This window comes from Neolamprologus multifasciatus, chromosome 10, assembly GCF_963576455.1.
Source record: "Neolamprologus multifasciatus chromosome 10, fNeoMul1.2, whole genome shotgun sequence".
NCBI lineage: Eukaryota > Metazoa > Chordata > Actinopteri > Cichliformes > Cichlidae > Neolamprologus > Neolamprologus multifasciatus.
Genome location: NC_140448.1, coordinates 11,963,192 through 11,983,539, shown reverse-complemented (window position 1 = coordinate 11,983,539; position 20,348 = coordinate 11,963,192). Strand labels below are relative to the sequence as shown.

The following is a 20,348-nucleotide window of genomic DNA, read 5'->3' as shown; positions in this document are numbered from 1 at the left end:
CTGTTCTAAATTAGTGTTCTAAATGTTCAATGTTCTAAATCTTTTGGCAAAATGCACACAACTACATCTGGAGGAAAGAAATGTAAGGAAGATATTTTGTTTAAAAAATCTAGACTGTGAAGCATGGAGGAGGGATCATCGTGGCTTGTAGCTGCCTTTTTGCAGTGAGGCTGTGTTGGAAGAATTTAGGTAACAATTCAAACATATACCAGAAATTTTACTAAAGAAGTCAAGACAGCAGCTGACCTTAACTAGGAATGTCTGACTCATGCAACAAAATAATACAAAGCAATGACAACATTACAGAATCACCGATAAATGAAAACTGGTTTGCTGGGGAGAGTTGTTCAAGTTTTCTCACAGTTGTCTCATAAGCAGCAAGAAACAGCTGGTAAAGGTTGTTGGTGTTTCCAGCCGGTGTGTTCAATGAAAACATGAAAATGACTGTTTTTGTTTAGTTTGACTGTGTTCGTATGATAACTGTGGCTCAGATAAAGAAGTAGTGGTGCAGAAATCTTGTCAGGATGTCAGACATTTTTATGCAACTCGACACGTTTTTAAAACAAATTCAATTTTCCTACTCATTTTATGTCACCAACTTAAGAAGACATTATGTGCGCTGCCAACTGAAATTATTACTTTAACAGTAAAAACACTACATTAAAAGACATTTGGATGTCTCTCTGAGGCTGATATTTACTCCTCTTTACAGAGTAACCATGATTTAACACTTGAATGTGACATTATGCTTGAGACGTGAAAAGTTCTGGAGGCGGAGAAAACCAGCAGTGTGTGTCAGAAGCTATCCAGACTACTTAAAACATGAGTGAAGAGGAACTAATAGCACTGAAATACTTAAAACCAAACATACTTAATCTCCAACAAGTTGAATTCTAATGAAAATCACTGACACAGCCCTAATTCATTAAAAACACTAAGATAAAGCATCAACAAAAAAGGTGAACATCCTCTATATTCACAAAAGTCTCCTCAAAGTTAAATAAAAAATAAAATAGCACTTTTAAATGTACAAAAAACAGGTGTGTTTCACTTCAGGTGTGAACAGAAAATAATGTTCACATTGTGACAAACAGTGCAGGTCAGCTGAATAGATTTCAGAGTTCTTCCATCCTCGACTCAGCATCCTCCTTCATCTTTTGCTCCTGCATGCGACTGCGAGTGGAGCCTACGTGAAAACAAAAGCGATGAAAATCAGTCTAAATAGCTAAATTACAGACATGGATGGAGCCAGCATGATGTCGCACAAAAGGTTTCTGGATTTGGATTTTCAAGAATCAACAGTCCACGTATATGGTCCGGTCTACTTATATATGTACATAGGACATTTTAACATTGAATCTATAAAGATTTACTTGTTTTCGAAGAAAGCCTCAAGTAGGGATTGGAGGAACTGTAGTTTTTGACGGACACTTTTTAGGGGGTTTAGCCCCTGAAGCCTTTTATTGATACAAATACTTACTCATCTCTGCAAGCTTCTGAATCAGTGTAGAATCTCCTCCAGATTTGCTGTAAATTAGATAAAATAAAGAAAGCTTTAATGAAATCGTTCTTCATACTGCAGAATCATACAGTGAAAACACAAATTTTACATATTAATTGTAGAAGCTGATCTCAAAATGAATAGCGAATGTATGCTGTTGTTTTTAAGTAGTGCAGTGGCACTTTGGGGACACTAGAATGTGCTGTCGTGCATATCTGTAAATAAGTGTTCATCAAGTGATGCTAATAGTGCTTGTAATTGATTACTTAAATAATAAATATGCAGCTTAGGGCTGTTCGATATAACGATATATATCAGATGACGATATAAAAACGTCTATGTTTCATTTTATCCTATCGTTTTTTTCGTGGTGTTGCAAAATAAACTGTTTACGGCAATATTTTTTCATCGTTTTGATGGTCACTGTAGTGGCTATATTAATTTCTCTCTTTCTCTTATATTTAATATAACCACACTATGGACGGACAAGCGCCTGTTTTTATGCATTGTCGTTAGCAACAACGATGGTAAAACCATCAAGTGTCCGCTTGTTTATTTTCCACATAAACCTTTCACAATAAAGCTCAAGATCCTGTTGAGACTTTTCAAAATAAACTGAATCACGTGAAATAGTATGCGGAGTATTTACCGATGAGAAGCAAAAAAAGAGCCGTCAGGTGCTAAAAAATAAACCTTAGACTCAAATGTTAGAACAGGCTTTTCCCTGCAGCACGCCGCAAAGAAAACGGCGGCGTTAAAACCTTTGTCTAAAAATGTGTAGTTTCATGCATCGGTAAAACACTCGACTCCAGATACACGACGCCCAGCTGGAAACACTTCAGCTACCCGAGATTCACAGAATTTACAGAAAATGTTACATTTTTGTGATTTATATCGTTATCGACGACAGATGTTTTATATCGGGATATGAGATGTTGGTCATATTGCACAGCCCTAATGCAGCTTATAAAGAAAAAGACTAAGAAATATATGTATTAGTCTTTTGTTTGGCTTTTTATGAACAGCTGTTTTTGCCATCTGACTATTTGCAGGGATATAAAGGAAGAACACAATAAATGTAACTATATGTCTGTGTTTTAATGCGTGCGTGACAAGTCTCGCAGGCCACGCAAAAACCACTTGAACAGCAGGTTTGTTCCAGTAACACAACATGATGAGCAATTATTCCTTCTCCCATGAAAAAGCTGGAGTACTGCAAGAACTCACTCAAGGGAGGAAGAACAAGCAAGCAAACAAACACAGACAGGCCGCATCCAGCAAAGGGAATTTGAACACAGGACATTTTCACTATGAGGCAACAGTGTTAACCACTGCACCACTGTGGTCAAACTTATGCTATATCGTGCTCCCAAAATTTAGAAGTCTGACGGGGAAACTCCAACAAATGCAACAAAAAATACTGAGCCTACACCTTTCAGTTGTAAAACTGACACCGTGCCTCTGGAGCGAAACCTGACACTCGTTCTTTAAAGTCAAAACAGGGTTTTGCACTGGTGAAGGCAATGTAGGCCCCTAATATAGGTCAAAGATTGTGTTCTTGTGGGACGATGTTGGACAATGTTTGACAATAATGGGCCCATTATACTTGCTGCACTGGTCAAACAGTGACGTCACCACAACTTTGTACCATTTACGAGTACTCGCTGCAGTGCTGTACGTAATAATAGATGTCGCCACTGAGACAAAATCAGCACTGGTATGGGAGAAGTCATCAGAAATGGTGAATAGAATAAATAATTAATTAAAAATGAATTACACAATCATCTTAAACAAGCGCCATCAGCTGTGGCAGCTGTTCAAGGTTACAACAAGTGAGAGGTGAAAACCAGCAGATATATGATGTCACTTTTGTGATGTAGTGCTGTTGGTATAATGAGCCCACAGTGAGCTAGTCTGAAAAACTAAAATCTACACACAGAGTTTACTGTTTAAAGATTTGACATCTATCAAAGACCAATTATAGGCTGCTGCAACTGAATGCAATTTTATAAACTTTTCACACATATAAGGAAGCTAAAAAATGTTTTTTCAGATTTTTGTACACATGTGCAGTCCCTTTCTTTCACAGTAATTGTAAACTGTTATTTTAGCTGCTGTTCTGTCAGCTAATCATCTTCGGCTTTTAAGACAGACGAAGCCATTGGTTGGCTATTTTTGACTCTTGTGATTTTGGTGAGAGTGATGTTTTGACTTATGAAAACTACAGCCAATTAAAATATTAAATCATGTCTCATATGAGACGGGATAATAATGCAAAAATGCTGTGCTGCCCCACATGATATAATATAATCTGGCACACAAGCACCATTTGTGACCAACCTGCCGTCAGCTTCATCTTGCCCGTCCACATCAAATCGTAACCTCTTCAGAGGCTTTGGCGTGGAGCCATGATCCAGAGTCCTCTTTAGGGATCGATCACTGCTGTTGACCATCTGGTTGATCTTCTGGAAGCGATTTGATGGCTGCAGATGAAGACAAAACAGAAGTAAGAGTGAGTGAGGAAACAAATAACTGGCACTGCAGCTGCAGAGAGATCAAACCAGCCCTTTGTTACACTACAGAGCAAAATGTTTTGATGCATGCTTGATAATCCAGGTAAGAAAATACCAGAAGGTTGGTTTTGTACATCCAGACCAAGCAACCAGATGAACAGAATCAACTCTCTGGGTCTACAGAGCAAACTAAAGATGAACATACCCCAAATGATTCGCCGATCGATACCAGCATTCTGCAAGGGCAAAAAAAACAAAAAAATAATGAGCATTGTACAAAACAAACAGGCCTTCATTTCAAATCATTCTATAATATCATTCTAGTTCAGGAGTAGCGTTGTCAAAAATTATTTGACAATGAATATTATGCAGGACTTACTTGGATCGAGGGGTCATGATACCGGGAGACATGCGTGCGCTTTTCAGAGGAGAGATGTAGACATTGTTGCTACCGGGCACACGCAGAGGCGAATTAGGGAACTTGTAGGGGCTGCAGGGTATTTGTGGGATTGGTGAGAGTGTCGGAGGCTAGAAAAGAAAATAGCAGCAGAAACGATGAGAGAAACTTGTAGAAATACTTTTTTAAAATATATGTGCATTGAAAACCCCACCGTCGCCAATGACTACTGCAGATGTAGCTCACCCTGGTAGAAGCATACTGCAGGATGTTTGTTTTCAGCTTCTGCATAAACACTTGGTTGTAGAAGACAATGATGGAGTCGTAGTGGCCTTCAGTGATCAACACGTGCTTGAAGGTCTGCAACATTCAAAGTGTTTTGTTACAGTTCTACATGAAACTCGATTACATCAGCAAAACTTCAGCCGACTCGGTGAGTTTTTATGGAAACTGCAACAGGCTGTTTTACCTCTTGGCTGGTGTTGGCCATGTTTTTGTATGCTGTGACAATGGTCTTGAAGCGCAGATCAACGCTCTTCACTTTACATATGGCATACATGGCAGACATCATCAACTACAGGAACATACAACGTATTTAGCAGAGAAAAATAAATAAGAAAAGTGGAGGAGTGCAATGACAGGAGACGAGGGACAGAAGGACAGAAACAAATAGTGAGAGCAACATATTTCCAGCTTACCTGATCGAGGTGACGGTCTCTCATCAGCTCGTACTCATGCTGCAGAGTGTGCTGGAACAGAGTCCATATTATGGGCTCAAACTCAGGGTGGGAGGACAGCAGGTAGGAGCAGAGCATCTTCAGCCTTGTATAGGCCAAACGGTACACTACAGAGAAACAAAACCAGAGGATTAGAGCGTCTAGTGTGATAGAATAATGAATGGAACCTCTTATCTTAATAAAAATGTAACAATAATAATATAAGAATAAAAAAATTGTTTAATGAAAATGTGGGGACACCTGACTGTGTGTGCAATACTTTAAAGAAAATATCAAACAATGTTATTTTATACAATTGCATTAATATTTTCTCCTATTAACTTGTTATTTTTCCCATTATTTACTCCATCCATCACAACATTACTACTTTAAAAGATTACTTTATTGCTAGGCAGGACCACCACCATCAATTATTTTTGACTAGTGCAAACTCTACCAGTGACTTACATTTTTTATAGAAGAGGCTGAGAGAGTTGGACTTCAGGGGTCGTGGAGGTTGGCTGGTTGGCTGTGAGGCAGGCTGAGAGGAAGTTTGAGAGCTGGACTCAGGAGGTAATACACGCAGGCCTGGGCGCATGGGGGACAAATATCTGTGCGGGAAGAGCACAGGAACCAGTTTCATATGTCAATAAACATGAAACATTCCCCTAACCACGAACCTTAAATGTACGGGTAAAACAAAAGAAAGCTCCTCAAAGCTCAAAAAAAAAAAAAATCAAAGAAAGAGGAAGGGGGGGGGGGGGCTGTGGAATTTAACAAAATATTATTGATGCTTATCTGCTCATCTATGACGTATTCATCAAGGCTGTGCTGTTTTGATTAGTCACAGTCGTTTCACAGCTGTTGTAAAAAGGTTTGGTGTTCTTTCAAAATCAAAAGACAAACTCATCAAAAGCCGTGGGATGACTTACAGGTCGGCTGCGGTGTGGTTGTGCTGCAGCGGTTGACTGAAATTAGCTGGGGTCTCCACCTGCTCTGCTCCTCCGCTCTCATGTTCCTGTTTCAGAAGCTCAAATAGTGGGGAACCCTGCAGAGACACAAACACTTACTTTAAATTTAACCATTTCCATTCATATCCTGTCAATCACAACTTTCATTTTCCTTTCATTCAAGCAGGAATTTTAAAAAGGTGCAAAAAGAAATTATTTCATTTGGCAATCACATAATAATGTAATACAATAATCCTGTTAGGTTGGAGATCATGTCTTGATCAGGCAATTAGTTCCTTTTTGGGGGTTTTCCTGATATATTAAGTAGAAGATGTGCAGAAATGATGTTACAGGTATTTTACATGTGAAATTTCCCTTGCAAAACAGCCAACTGATAACTCAAATCTATACATGTGTTATAAATCTGTTCCTCATTTTATGTTGACCCAAGCACACACCCTACAGTATCCTGTCTGACTCCGAATGCATTTCACTGACTCTTTAAGCTCGTTAAACAAATAATAACTTCAAATTAAAAATACATTTTCTCTAAATACCAAAAAAAAAGAAGCAAAATCAATGTTAACATGCACAATTCTAAATCAAGATGAAAAGACAATGAAAGTGAAGGTTGCACGTGAATCTCAGCACGCAACCGTCACACCAGTAAAAAAGCAAACTGATATGAGCTCATACAGGGAAGTGAGGAGTGGTTTAAAACTCAGCAGCTCCCACAGTAACTGCAAGTATGGACTTGTAAGCATGGCTTATGGTACATTCATGCATCATGCCTGCCACACCCCGCTTACGCCACCAACATTTCAAAAGTACATTTGGATAAGAACATTCGCTGACATCTATCAGTGGTTATCTATCCTCACAGTTGATTATCAGGTCGTAACAAAGTCATTACAACACTACATAATACATCCAACTACAGATGAGTCACGCTCTTATTTTTTAATTTAAAATACTCCAAATGACACTAGTAAAAGCACGGAAAGACAAAAACATGCACTGTGCTATTAAACAAATAAGAAAATCTCCCGATAAATGCTTTGATGTTTCGGGAAGATGATGAAAAGACCCCTATGGCAGGCAGCAAGGACAATCTCTCACACACAACAAAAAACTTTCTAAAACTTATCTTACTGAAATGTGAAAATTACAGAACATATTATATTGTTCCATTATTCAAATGCTTTTTATTTGCAAAAGCAAATGAAAGACATTTGAATGGGAGGACTTTGGCCCCAGCGGTGGCTCCTCCCAGTGGTTCGACAGCCTGCTCTGTTCCCTGTGTCAGAGGCTCTGCCATCCAGGCTGCTGTGAGGTTTCTGATTTACAATCCAGCAGGAGCAGAGTGACGATCAGCATGTGCCTTTTGGACTTCAACAACACAGAGAAGAACAAGACAAGTGGAGACCCACTAAAGTGTTCACAGAGCTAAAGGAGAAAAAAAAAGCACGACTCTTCTCTTTTAATACATTTGTTTTGTGAGGACTGAAAGCAATGAAAGCTCCACTTAAATGATCATCGCTGCACATACAGGACAGCTGCCACAGCAGGACAAGTAGATGGAAAGGACTTTGGATGGCATATCAAGGAGCTGCCGTATACCTACTTTTTTTCATGGCATAACGAACACCAACTGTGAGTAAGGAGAACCTTTTCACTCTTTCCACTGTAAGTGTACACTCTGGTTTAAAGATGGATAACAGCACGGACTGCAACAAGAGTGACAACTTCAAGTATAATCTCTACGCCTCGGTTTTCTCCATGGTGTTTGTAGTCGGACTTGCCTTCAACGCGGTGGCTGTGTACATTTTTGGCTGTGCGCTGAAGATACGGAACGAGACCACGACGTATATGATGAACCTCGTGGTTTCTGACTCTCTCTTTGTCCTCAGCCTGCCTTTTCGGATTGTGTACTTCATCAAACGTGACTGGCTCTTTGGAAGTGCGCTCTGTAAGATCTCCGTGGCCCTATTCTACACCAACATGTACGGCAGCATCCTCTTCCTCACCTGCATCAGTGTCGATCGTTTTCTGGCAATTGTGTATCCATTTCGGTCCCAAACAATTCGTACGAGGAAAAATGCCAAGCTGGCCTGCCTTACAGTTTGGGTGATCATTCTCTCTGGAGGTATAACCACTGGGGTCCTTTTGGACACCACTTCACCGAACAATACTAACTCGGGTTCGGTAAACTCAACGCCACATTTTTGCTTTGAAAACTACTCAAAAAAACAATGGAAGGCTGAGCTTTCGTGGGTGGTGATGTTTATTGAGACTGCGGGCTTCCTTATCCCACTGATGTTGAATGTGTTCTGCTCTGTCATGGTGCTAAGGATACTGAGGAACCCCAAAACCATCAGCCGCGGAGGAAACCTCAACAAAGCAAAAATCCTGAGGATGGTCTTTGTGCATTTGCTCATGTTCTGCTTCTGTTTCATTCCCTACAATGTGAATCTCATCTTCTACACCTTGGTCCGCTCCAAAATCCTAAAGGGATGCTTTGCAGAACATGTTGTAAGAACCATCTACCCCATCGCTCTGTGCATAGCGGTGACCAACTGCTGCTTTGATCCCGTTGTCTACTACTTCACTTCAGAGACCATTCAAAGCTCCATTAAACGAAAGTCTTCAACATGGCAAAATGGTGCCAGGCTATTTGAAAGACTACAGATGGACAGCTTGCAAAGCAGCCCAAGTTCAACGCCCAAGAGTTTGACGCTGAAAAGTCTCAGACCCAAAATATTTGACAATGAGTCCACGGTCTAAAGACAGCCTGGTAATGTGAGCTACAAATTTGACTTAAGCGAGTATGGCTGACAAAACTTGATTCAAATCAGAGGACATGGGTGAAAGCAGAGTGCCTTAGAAAAACAACATAAACAAAATGGTTACTAGGGAGTCCGGCTCACCTATCGGACACAGCAGAGACTTTAGACCGGAAGATAATGATTCAGTCAACAATAGGCGCTAACACAAAGCAGTTTAAAAAAGGTGTGTAGGCTTTTGCACAAAAAAAAGAACTTCTTTCACAGAGAAGACTCACCTTTAAGAAAAACCCTAATTTGACAGTGCTGAACCAGTATTACAACTCGTTACATCTACTGCCCTGTACGATTTTCAAGTATTTGTTTTATGTGTATTGAGGTTTTTAAGAAGATTTTAGAGAATCATGTTCTATAAAAGCTTTGATTCCCATTCTGAAAGTGAATTAAATATTTTTGTAACATTTTGAAGTGTTGTGTGTGAAATTCAATACTTGTTTGATCAAGCGGTAGGTTGTGAAATACTTGGCACTATCCTGGAAGAATTTTTTTTTCCATTCCACTGTTTCCAGCTAAATAAGTCCTCTAGACTCGTTAGTCATATGTGTACTAACAATACAGATGCAAATATTCTGGTTGGCCCCTCAGTGCACAATACATTTATAAAGTAATTGTTTCATTACATGTGTTGCTAATAAATTAAAAGTGTTTCAACAAAACTGATGGTCTTTAGAAAAACAAAAGTGGGTCAAAATGTCATCATTTCTGCATATACAACAACACTGGAACCGTAAAAAACTCAACCCACACACAATATATATTTTTGAAGTTCCTAAAATTTATTGGAAATCCTGAAAAACTAATTTAGACCAGATCCAGGCTCACACTGTGTGAAAACACAAGTCTCATAGCAACGATGTGTGCATTTCTTCCATGCTTGTGACAAGTTGTGTGATGCAAGACTGAACACTCCACATACCTGCCGACAGCCTCAGGGTCTGTACTGACATGGTTAGACTCATCACCTCACCAGCAATGATGAGAAAGGGCTGTAAAACTAAAGCAGGCAAGAAACAACTTGCCTCTTGAGGGAAAAGGGTAATAAAACAGTCTAGAGGGGGGTTTTGTAGAGTAGTATTTGGTCAGATCATTGTATGCTGATCAACTTCCCAAAAAGATAAACAAATTTTATACAAACCATAAGAAAAGTTCTGCACATTACAACACAAGAACATATTACAAATAATAAAACTTTGTATGCACTCACAGGGATTTTTAATTTTTATGTGTTCATGGACTGACACGCAAGTGGCACTACTGCTTACAGCCCCTTGTTTCAGTGAATTATTGCTTTTACTTTATGAGCTACAGTTTATGAATAACTCTAGTCACTCACGTATGTTCATAGCAAGGTGTTGTAAACAAGGTGTTGTAAACGCTTTGAGTGTCTAGAAAAGCGCTGTATAAATGCAATCCATTACACTTATCCTACCAGAACGCCTACAAAAAAAAAACGAAAGTTCATCTGACAATTTTCAGGTCAATGAAAAAAAATTTAAGTTGACATCTGACAACCTGTAGGCTAAACTAGAGATTAGAACTCTTGTATCCCTCTAAAAAAGGTCATTAAAAGTAATCGGTCAGCTATAAATTAGAGGGTATGTGAGCAGAAGAAAAGGGCGAGAGAGAGAGAGAGAGAGAGAGAGAGAGAGAGAGAGAGAGAGAGAGAGAGAGAGAGAGAGAGAGACCCTGACCTGTTGGTGTCTAGGTGTGAACTGCTTCAGTCAGCGGCAGATTCCCAACTGCAGCATCCTGACAAGCTAGCCACAGTTAAACACCAGCTGAATGGAAAAATACCTTTAATCACACTGACAATGCTCCCATCCTGCTACTGGTGAGTGATTAAATTCTACCTTTAAATATTCTCTTTGGTTGTGGCAATTGTAAAATTAAGTATAATCTTTTTCTCTAAATTAAGCATATTAATTGCTCAAACTTTTGCAGAAAAATTTGTAATATCCACACAGATTTAAAGATGGGGTCGTCTATTTTAAATCTGACAGGTCATCGAATTAAAAACATCTGTCTTAATAATAATGCTATGAGAAAGAGAATTTGTCACCTATTTGAATTTTGAAAAGTTATTTCCAAATTTGAATTAAAGTTAGTTTTTAGATATTAGAAATATATGTTTTTTTTATTCTTCTATTGATGCTCGTTTTGTGACTGAATCGGTTCTTTAATGATCTACATTATAGATGAGCTGGCAAGAAAAAAAAGATAAACTTTAATCACGATCACACACAACAAACCATTGTAAAAAGCTATAATCAGATTCTGCCTTTACAACCGGAAAAATGCTCACCTGATTGCCTATGCAGTGCAAACTTAGTTCAATTATAAAATCTCAATTAAAAAAAAAAAAGATTGATTTTATGGGCTCTGGTAAATGTGTATTTAATCTGTCGATGTAATGAAATTCATCAGTTAAGTGCTTTTTCGGTTGGCTTTATGCATGTAATGACACCAAATGTTTGCTTTGTTTCTTTACAAGCTGGAAGCTGCAGGTAAAAATTTATTGGCAAAATTAATTTGTTTTCTATATAACATAGAGCAGAATATATACGGATGTGTATTCATGTCATCTCAGCAAATTTGCATTTCAATTAAAAAAAAAGATGTTTTGCTTGATTAAGTTTTAACTTACTACACGTTTAACTGCTCCAGCAGATCTTTCGTCACACCCTCTTCAACCGATCTAACCCTCCTCCAGATATAAGACCATAACAATTTGACGTGCTGGAAGTGGTCAAATCATTTTGAGACATGGAGCAGTGGAATATGACTGATTTGACAGCCAAGCCGGTCTCACTTTTGTCTAACTGTACTGTCGATATAAGCTACCGCTTCACCTTCTACAAAGTATCCTACAGTGTCATCTTCCTGCTGGGGGTGGCCACCAACAGCCTGGTTCTGCGCAGACTGTGTCTGTCTCCCTGTACCATGAACAGCACAGCCATTTACATGGCCAGTCTATCAACGACTGACTTGTTTTTTGTCATCTCTCTACCTCTGAGAATCTACTACTACCACCAAAAGGCTCAAGCCTTGGCCTCCAAGACAGAGGACACCCCCAGTTGGACTCTTGGGCCGGCTTACTGCCAGATCACATTCACTCTCAAATACATCAGCCTGTATGGGGGCATCTTCTTCCTGGTGTGCATTGCTGTGGACCGTTACTTTGCTGTAGTGCACCCCCTGGCATCGACACAGCGCAGGTTGCGTGCCGCACGGGTGGTGAGCGGAGGGATCTGGTGCCTGGTTCTGGGGCTCAGTGTGTGTCTGCCTGCACTGCGGTTAGCGGCTTCTCACCAGAACAAGGCCTGTCTGCTGGATCCGTCCTCACGACACCATCGCACCCTTATCCTGCTATTCCTGGGCATAGCCCTGGGGTCATTTCTGCTGCCCACTCTTGTACTCCTCTACAGCTACTGTCGAGTGCTGAGTGTCCTTAGCAAGCTGAGACACCGCTGCCGCAGTAACCGCCACGGCCATCTGCACACTCTAAGGGTTATTTACTCAGTGCTGGGTGTGTTTCTCCTGTGCTTTCTCCCCTATCACATCAACCTGCTGGGATATACGCTCACACACGTGAAGCTGTTGCCACATTGTGGCCTGGCCAAGGCGACCAAGGCTATGCATCCTGTGGTCCTTTCCTTAGCCAGTTTCAACTGCTGCCTCAACCCACTCATCTACTATTTCTCCAGCAGCCCGGTGCACAGGGAGGTGCCCAGTAGTGGAGGCAGTGGTAGCCGGTGACACAAGTACTGAAAGACCTCTTTATTAACAAAAGCATTCGATTGCTTTACTGTACTTTTGTCAATTTGCAAAAAGTATCCTGTTACCTATATTTTTATTTTTTTCCATTATAGTGAAACCGTAAACACCTTTGTGTATGTTAAAAGTGTAATCTGTTGTTGTTTTCAGTTTCTGTGTGTGTGTGTGCCCCACGTGTGGAGCAGTCAGAGTAAAGAAGCACTGTGAAATCATTAATTATTATTTTTGGCAAAGCAGCTTCGTATGTTTGTGAAATGCTGACATGGAATGAGATCAGTAGTGAAAGCAGGATTTATGTAGAATCTCCTTTTATTATTGTTATTCTTAATATTATTTAAGTGACTCTTAAACAGTGACAACAATCTGCTTCTTTTGGGCCAATAAATCCTAAATGATTGATATCCAAAGAGTCTCTATGTCATGTATACATCAATCTCTGTGAAATGCTGTGATATTATTGGCATCCTAGTCTAATAGCAATGAAAGATCAAACTGACCGTCCTCCATGCAAGTCTCTCCATGATGAGGTTCTCGCAGGTCTCCAGATGTTTGACGATCTCTTTGCTTAGCGTGGGGTCGGCCTTGATAAAGCTCTCGATAACTTTATAGAAATCAAAGGCGGTCAGGTTGAACACATTTAGTATCCAGGGGAAACACACATCTGTTTCGGCTGAGTCGGCTCCTCCATGGCTGTACCCTCCATTTTTGAAACTGCTCTCTAATCATGTGGAGCAAAGAACAACATTAGAATTGGTCCCACGTAAAAGATGTGTAAAACTTTAATTACTGATAACAGATGACCAAAAACACATAATGCTTCATAAGGAGCTATATTATTATTCATTTATAAGAAAGTTATAGGACATGCCTCCATATGTTGCCATGACTACCTCCAAAGCACAAGCCAAAAGCGATGTGTGGAACGTGGAGTCATTCAGGAGTTTACTGGAAAGGAAATCAAATGACTCAGCTCCATGGAAGAAAGTGTGTGTCAAAACAATAGAAAGCATGCATGCAATTCCAATGCACCAACATGGATAAGAGTCATAATTCCCACTATTCTGATAAAAGTGGAGAAAAAAAAACATACCTGAAATTTTGCACAGACAGGCGCTTCTCTTCCTACGAAAGAAAAAAAAAACACCCAAAAAAATAAGACCTCAACGTTAAGATTTACCAAAAGTATTTTCTTCCTAGAGTGAGATTTATCTTTTAATTGATAAAAGTTTAAACAGGATGAAAGAAAGAAAAAAGAAAACTCTTGTATAATAATTTGGTGACTGACGTCTATAAATCTCATCAGATGGATTTGAAATTAAAGGTAAACATCCAAAACAAAACCGTAAAATTCTCTTAACTCAACAGTTTAAAAAAAGAAGGAAAAAAAACTGTACCGATTTCAGCATTTCCTCCATAACTCTGTAATACAGTCTGACACCAAGGGTGAATCTCTGAAAGAGAAAAGCAACTCAATTCAGATAAAAACAAAAGAATATGACAACAACATGTTGCCATTGTTCCTCCTTTTCGTCTCCATACCTGCCTGCCGTACACTACGCAGCGTGGGCCGACCGCCTGACCGAATCTTTGACTGAACACCTGTCCAAGTGTCTCCAAGCGCTTCTGCACATCCTGCGTCGGATCCACTGTGCAATGCTGATGAAGGGATAGCGAGAGGGTGAGAGAAAGGTATGTTTGAAAATCTGCAGTTTTATCTTTTAATTAGAGGCAAATTTCTAAAGACCCACTTTGAAATATGTAACCAAATTAGCAGATGGCTGGTCCCCACTGGAAGTGAGATCACCCCTCAGCAGCTGAATAGAGGTCATGGCAGCTCTGATGGGAGATTAGAAAAGAAAAAAAAAAAATCAGACAAGGACTGATAAGGTCCTTTTTAATCAAGTAAGGTTATAATCGGCATCTTACAGATGTCATTTAAATTGCTGGCAACTTAAATGGAAATAAACAATCATCACAGAAATGCACAAATGTACATATTGAGAGGTGAGTAGCTAAACAGTGTTTAAAAAAAAAAAACAATACTGCAGAAGCAAACATGAGACCTCTGTCCTTTCCCTCTAGACAAAGAATGATAGATACAGTCAGTGAGGAACTGCTAAGTGCCCACCTGATGGGTGTCTGAGGAGGGACGAGTAATCCATCTTCATCTGACAGGTTCTTCTTTGGTGTTCTCTCCACTTGTGATCTGAATGAAGGAGAAGATTATTGAACATCTTCTTTAAGTTATTTTAAGAACTCAACATCTAAACACTGTACGCTGAAGAAAAAAGGGATTACATCTCGACTTTAGGTGCAAGAACAGTCTCGTCTCCATTGAAAAACATTCGTCCGTCAATGTCTCTGCTCTTGAGGTAGTGTTCTTCATATTGTTGGTCGACATCATTCACCTGGGTTGAAAGTCACAGCAAAAAGTAACGCGCGGTGAGGCAGAAGCCAACAGACACAGCTCTCAAAGGTTTCAGATTCAGATTACAGCTGATTGGAAGAAGGCAAAGCTTTGCTTATTCTACACCTGGACCAGACAACAGGCAAAGCAATAACCAGCGCCAAAAACTCATCGAAATCTTTGTTTTTTCCCCGAGTAACCCAGGTCTTTTGATGACACCCTATCATGGTGACATTTGTACATTATTTATTTAAGACACTTAAGCAAAAATGCACACCATCTGCCCGTCACCGTGTTCACTATAGTCGTTTAGAGGAGTGTACCACTGTCAGCAAACAGTAGCATCCTGTCTCTGCATTATAGTGACACACTACAAAGGACCTCCTGCTTGAGTGCACATTTACCCAACGCGATATACGTGAAAACAAACACATATAGGTAGCAAATAGCGCAACCAACACCTGCCAGACGTTCAGACGCTCTACAGCGGCAGAAGCGGGCAGGAAGAGATAATGAATGGAAACTCCAAATGCAGTTGGTGAGAATAAAACCAAACAGTGGAGCAGGTGTTCTGACAATGACGTCCTACCTGAGGAAAATCTGGGCTTCTTGAAAGATCCATCGACTCTAAGAAAGCCATGAAACTGGTTTGGTATACATTCTTCACCTGCAAATAAATTCACATAAATACATTTTGAGTTGTGTTTGTCCAGTAAGACTATGAGATTTTTTTTAAAGTGTTCACACCTCTTCTGCACTGCATTCATTCTCTTTGCATAAGGTTTCGAGAAGCTGTACATCAACCTCTGGCTCCACAGCTCGGGATTTAGTTTTGCTCTGGTTGCGACGAGATGTTCGTGTTGGAGGGCTCTGAATTTTGCTGATGGCTGATTCTGAGAATAAATAAATAAATAAATAAAACCTCAAGGAGCTTTAAACCAAACTTTCATGACAAAAAAAATGGTAATTATTTGACTTTACATTTACTTATTGTACAATCTGAAGTCATAAAAACATTAAAAACAAAGAACGTGTAAATTAAATGCTACTGCAGCTTACTGTAAAGAGGCTGCAGAAGGTCTGGAGAGCAGCGCTTGATGATTAACTCCAGCGTACAAAGAAGCAGCTGAAATGATATGACCAGGTCATCCTCCATCTGTAAGGCCCTTCCTGCACGCAGCACAGATGCAACACACGAGACGCATCGTCACAACAATTCCGATGCCTTCTTAAAACAACAAAACTTAAACCATGATTTTCCAATTCAACTGATATCTGCAGCTGAACACGAAGGAGGAAGGAAGGGTGAAAAGAAGATGACAGAGAGGCATGAAAACAATTCCATAATGTGTGTTAACAGCTTGATTCTACTTGTTCTTGTTGTTGTTAATGTATTCATAAGCTTAACCGACCTTTGGCCAACAGAAACATCGTCCAGCAAGTCCGCACGGTTTCCCTCTCCCTTGAAAATGATACACCAAACAATTAATCATGCAGCAGCATCAACCTTTCATAACAAGTGCAAAACTGCTAACACACAAGACAATAAATATCATAACATAATCAATGTCACCAACATATTTCCCACATTTAGAAGTTTGTAACTTACTTCCCATCAGACGTCAGATTGAAAATTTTCTTGCAAGTTCTGAAACAGAACAAATTTACATTTTATTTTTTTTTCATTTACACTTAAACGACAAATATTTTTACATTAATCCAATGCAATCTATTTGTATGATCACTTACTTCTCAAACCTCTGGTAAAGAGCCAGCATCACATCATACTTCTTGTCCAGCCGTGACAGTGCAGAGTTCACCTTGGTGCTTATCGTATCCAAGTTCACATCCAACTTCCTCACCAGATCTATAAACTGTTTGACGCTACAAAAGAAAAAAGATGGAATTAGCATCGAAGTAACTTCCATCCATTCGTCCATCAATCTGTTTCACAAACTATCCAACTGAGAGATGAACAATGGACCTGGAGCCTATACCTGGACTGCTTTTCCATCCATCAAAGGGAGAACACACAAAGATCTATCTACAGCTGGAGTAAGTAGCAGGAGGATACATGTTTAATGTTCTTACACAGCCTGTAGTTTTTCTACTTTATTTCAAAGAGCAATCCCAAATAAAGTTCTGTTTTTGCTGAGGAAAAACATCTGCTACCCTGAAAAAAAAGTTTCCTATTTTCAAAGAATGAAAATCCCAGCAGCTAATACTCAAGCAAGGCTGAAGTCATCAGCTACCCAACAAATTTTCACATTCACCAATATCTCATGCCAACAGTTGGACTGTGTGGTTATGTTTTGTCAAGAAAACATAGCAAGCGCTTACTTCAGACAGACTGCTTTCAGAACCTGGGTCAAGGTGAAACAGGTGGCATCCATGTCTGTCACAGTCACAAACAGACAAGCACCCCAAAGCTTCTTCTGACTGTCCTGAAACCAAATGACAAAGAACAATGTTAGATGATGCTCGTGTCACACCTTCTCTCCTTTTTTTAGGAATGGAAGAGCAACTGTTTTTAAGGGGATTATAAAGCTATTCCACTTTAAGTACTTTTAAAATTATTATTTTTTTGGACTGTACCTGGCTACTGACTAAAAGGCAAAAATACTTAGCCCTCCTAATATCCCATTTCACCAATAAGGCACAGTGGATATTGTGTGTAAGCTTTGATTTAAAATTGGACTCAGTACTGCAAAAAGAAAACTTACATAAAGGGTTTACAACCCAAACAGTACAAATTGTACTTTCTTTCGCTCCCCATGCATTTACATGCCTATCACTAACTTTGTGTTGTCTTCTTCCCACAGCTTGTGATTTGCCACGTTTGTGGACTTTTCTTTTCTTGTCTTCTTTTTGGATGTCTTTCAACAATGTTGTAGAAGCTCTGATTTGCAGGAGAGATTGGATACACCCTGGTTTCTCTATACTTGAGAAAGGTCATATGGACTAAACTGTTATTAATGAATAAAAATAATGCTGAACTGGACAGTGTGCGAGGGTTATATTATATTTAAACACCCTTGACAGGCCACAGGGCTAACGCATAAAGTCAATCAGTATAGAATCACCAAACTGACTGTGTCTCTGTTCTGACCCCAGTGAGAACCCAACCAGAAACAGGAGAACATACAGCCTGGATTTATTTTGCTGTGAGGTGACAGTGATAACCACTGCACCGCCATTCCATCCTGCAATATGTATTGCTTTGGGCCAAATACTGTTCTAATTTGTTGCTGTATAAGATAATGAATTTAAATGATCGATTTCCACTCATGCTTTTTCCAGGACAGGCGACAGGATTGCAGTATTATAAATGTAGAGTGGAACTACTGAACTACAGTAGGTGCAAATACGTACAGCAGCTTCATCCACGGACTCTTGAACGGTTTTCCACAGCGTCCAGGCTCGATCACATACAGGGTCAGTCACATGAAGGCTCTTGCACAGAGTCACAAACTCAGCATCCTTGTCTCCGTGCCTAAAAGATGGAGACCAGAGGTTAGCAACCACGAAAAACACAAATAAGGTTTCAGGAAATCAAAACAACTGCACTCAAGGCAACCGTCTTGTCTTGTGAAGTACTCTGACTGCCAGTCAGAGTCTGAGCAGGGTACAGGGTATAGTAGGTAGGGTATAGCCTGTGTTTGAGAGTTATACCCAGGCTACATTTCAAGTTTCATTCATTACTTAATAGTTACACTCTTTGACCAGTTGTGTGGGGCTAAACATGCTTTTAAACTCGCTGTTATTAGGCCGGTGGACACAGCTAACAGATCAGCCTGACGTTTAGTCGCACAAGCTAGCGAGCGAGATAAACGTAGCTGGGGGAAAGACCAAAATATCTGTCTACAATGTCAACTTTTTTTGTTTTTTGTAATTTTCCAAAGCCACAAACTGAAGCTACTGTGGCTTGACGGAGAGGCGATCATTACTTCTCTTACTTTTTAAGAGATAACTCAGGACTCTCCTTCTTCTCTGGAGAGGCATTTTCAGCAGTGGGTTTCATCTCTTTGCTCTGTGTCGTCCCAGAATTGCGTTTTTTAGGCGGCATCTTAGTATCCGGTTACGTAACGGCCAATAATTAACAGATAAAACTCGAATATGTTTTAAAGCCGACTGATATTGTTTACTAAGTGTAAATCCCACTTCAAGAGTTCCGTGACAACAAAACCTCAGCGACTTCCTGCAACTGTAGATCTGTGGATGCTCGTTTTGTATCAACGTACTGCGCGGTGAAGCGCCGTTGGCGACGCTGCAATGGTGTTACGAGTACTCGGCGGTTAGTGCTTAAAAACCTGTGCACACGACTTTGTTCATCTGTGTTTTTGCGATCGTCTGTCTCTGTTTAAACTCTGTGTTGTCAGAACCTCTGTCAAACAACCGATTTATAACTTCTCACACACAGACGAGAGGTCTGTCATTGCAAACAGACCGATGTAGCGTTACGCCGGGATCACGTGACAAACCGCAAACGAACTAACCCAACCCGAGGACTGGAAAACGCGGGAAAAAAAGTCTACGCAACATCCTGTTCGACCTCTAACGCGCCTGGAACAGAAATAGTAACATAGCCCCTTTATATACACCTGCAACCCACAACATGTAAACCTTCTGCTTATTATCGGAAGGATTTATTTACTCATGTCGTGTTCCTCAATTAGTTTATGTGGCACTTACAGGCTGCACTATTTCGGGAGTGGAGGCTGTGCCTCTGCAATAATACATGTTAGATTAAAGTAATATGTAAAAACAAAAAAAAAAACGATGTTAAGGCTTCCCGGTAGAGGTCATTAAATGCAGTTAGATGACCATTATTATCCCGTTCACCTGGTTTTTATCTCGCGGGTGATAAGTTTAAATTATCGCACACCTGTACATATTTATTTGGCAGCTCTGTTAGTGTGTAAAACTTCACCTCTAAGCGTGCAATCGTTGCCCTCTGGTGGCAAAAATTCACAAGTAACTTGTGCTGCAAGCTTTTGGTACACATTACCTAGTTAGAGGATCCTCGATCACCTCTATTGTCTATTAGTAGCATCCTACTTTCATGTGGAAATACATTTCACCAGCCATGTTATTAGGTTCACTTTGCCACTAAAGGGTTGGACCCCCTTTTGCCTTTAGAACTGCCTTAAGTCCCTGTGATAGAGGTGGGCTGATCGATCCAAATATTGGTAGCATTGATACCAATGCTGCTATTTGTACTGGATCATACTAGTGGAATAGGATTGA

General features: G+C 40.0%; 4 protein-coding genes across 4 annotated transcripts in view; 2 read left to right on the top strand and 2 right to left on the bottom strand.

The window, feature by feature from the left end:
• Positions 1–20,348, bottom strand: part of LOC146509684 (short transient receptor potential channel 2-like) — a 50,106-nt gene that overhangs the window by 9,933 nt on the left and 19,825 nt on the right. The window lies entirely within an intron of this gene.
• rb1 (retinoblastoma 1) lies at positions 205–19,667 on the bottom strand. The gene is made up of 27 exons (XM_085174440.1): positions 19,058–19,667; positions 18,474–18,594; positions 17,442–17,545; positions 16,851–16,985; positions 16,711–16,749; positions 16,514–16,563; positions 16,161–16,271; positions 15,849–15,994; positions 15,691–15,768; positions 14,993–15,102; positions 14,823–14,900; positions 14,443–14,530; positions 14,234–14,350; positions 14,089–14,145; positions 13,785–13,816; positions 13,559–13,639; positions 13,192–13,408; positions 6,060–6,175; positions 5,596–5,738; positions 5,110–5,255; positions 4,881–4,985; positions 4,658–4,771; positions 4,394–4,542; positions 4,220–4,250; positions 3,842–3,984; positions 1,481–1,527; positions 205–1,186 (listed from the first exon to the last, which is right to left on the bottom strand). The coding sequence occupies exons 1-27, from the start codon at positions 19,165–19,167 to the stop codon at positions 1,116–1,118; spliced, it is 2,739 nt and encodes a 912-aa protein (XP_085030566.1). The 5' UTR covers positions 19,168–19,667; the 3' UTR covers positions 205–1,115.
• On the top strand, positions 7,409–10,002 carry lpar6b (lysophosphatidic acid receptor 6b). The gene has a single exon (XM_085174446.1). The coding sequence runs from the start codon at positions 7,788–7,790 to the stop codon at positions 8,859–8,861; it is 1,074 nt and encodes a 357-aa protein (XP_085030572.1). The 5' UTR covers positions 7,409–7,787; the 3' UTR covers positions 8,862–10,002.
• On the top strand, positions 10,167–13,850 carry LOC146509688 (lysophosphatidic acid receptor 6). Its single transcript, XM_085174450.1, has one exon. The coding sequence runs from the start codon at positions 11,684–11,686 to the stop codon at positions 12,674–12,676; it is 993 nt and encodes a 330-aa protein (XP_085030576.1). The 5' UTR covers positions 10,167–11,683; the 3' UTR covers positions 12,677–13,850.

Bases quoted from the DNA above. Each gene is read 5' to 3' on its own strand.
- LOC146509688 (XM_085174450.1), top strand. From the start codon at position 11,684: ATGGAGCAGTGGAATATGACTGATTTGACAGCCAAGCCGGTCTCACTT.
- rb1 (XM_085174440.1), bottom strand. From the start codon at position 19,167: ATGCCGCCTAAAAAACGCAATTCTGGGACGACACAGAGCAAAGAGATG. The intron at 15,995-16,160 runs GTAAGCTGCAGT...ATTTATTCTCAG, and splicing joins CCTTCTGCAGCCTCTTTACA to AATCAGCCATCAGCAAAATT. The intron at 14,901-14,992 runs GTAATCCCTTTT...TCCTTCATTCAG, and splicing joins CTTGCACCTAAAGTCGAGAT to ATCACAAGTGGAGAGAACAC.
- lpar6b (XM_085174446.1), top strand. From the start codon at position 7,788: ATGGATAACAGCACGGACTGCAACAAGAGTGACAACTTCAAGTATAAT.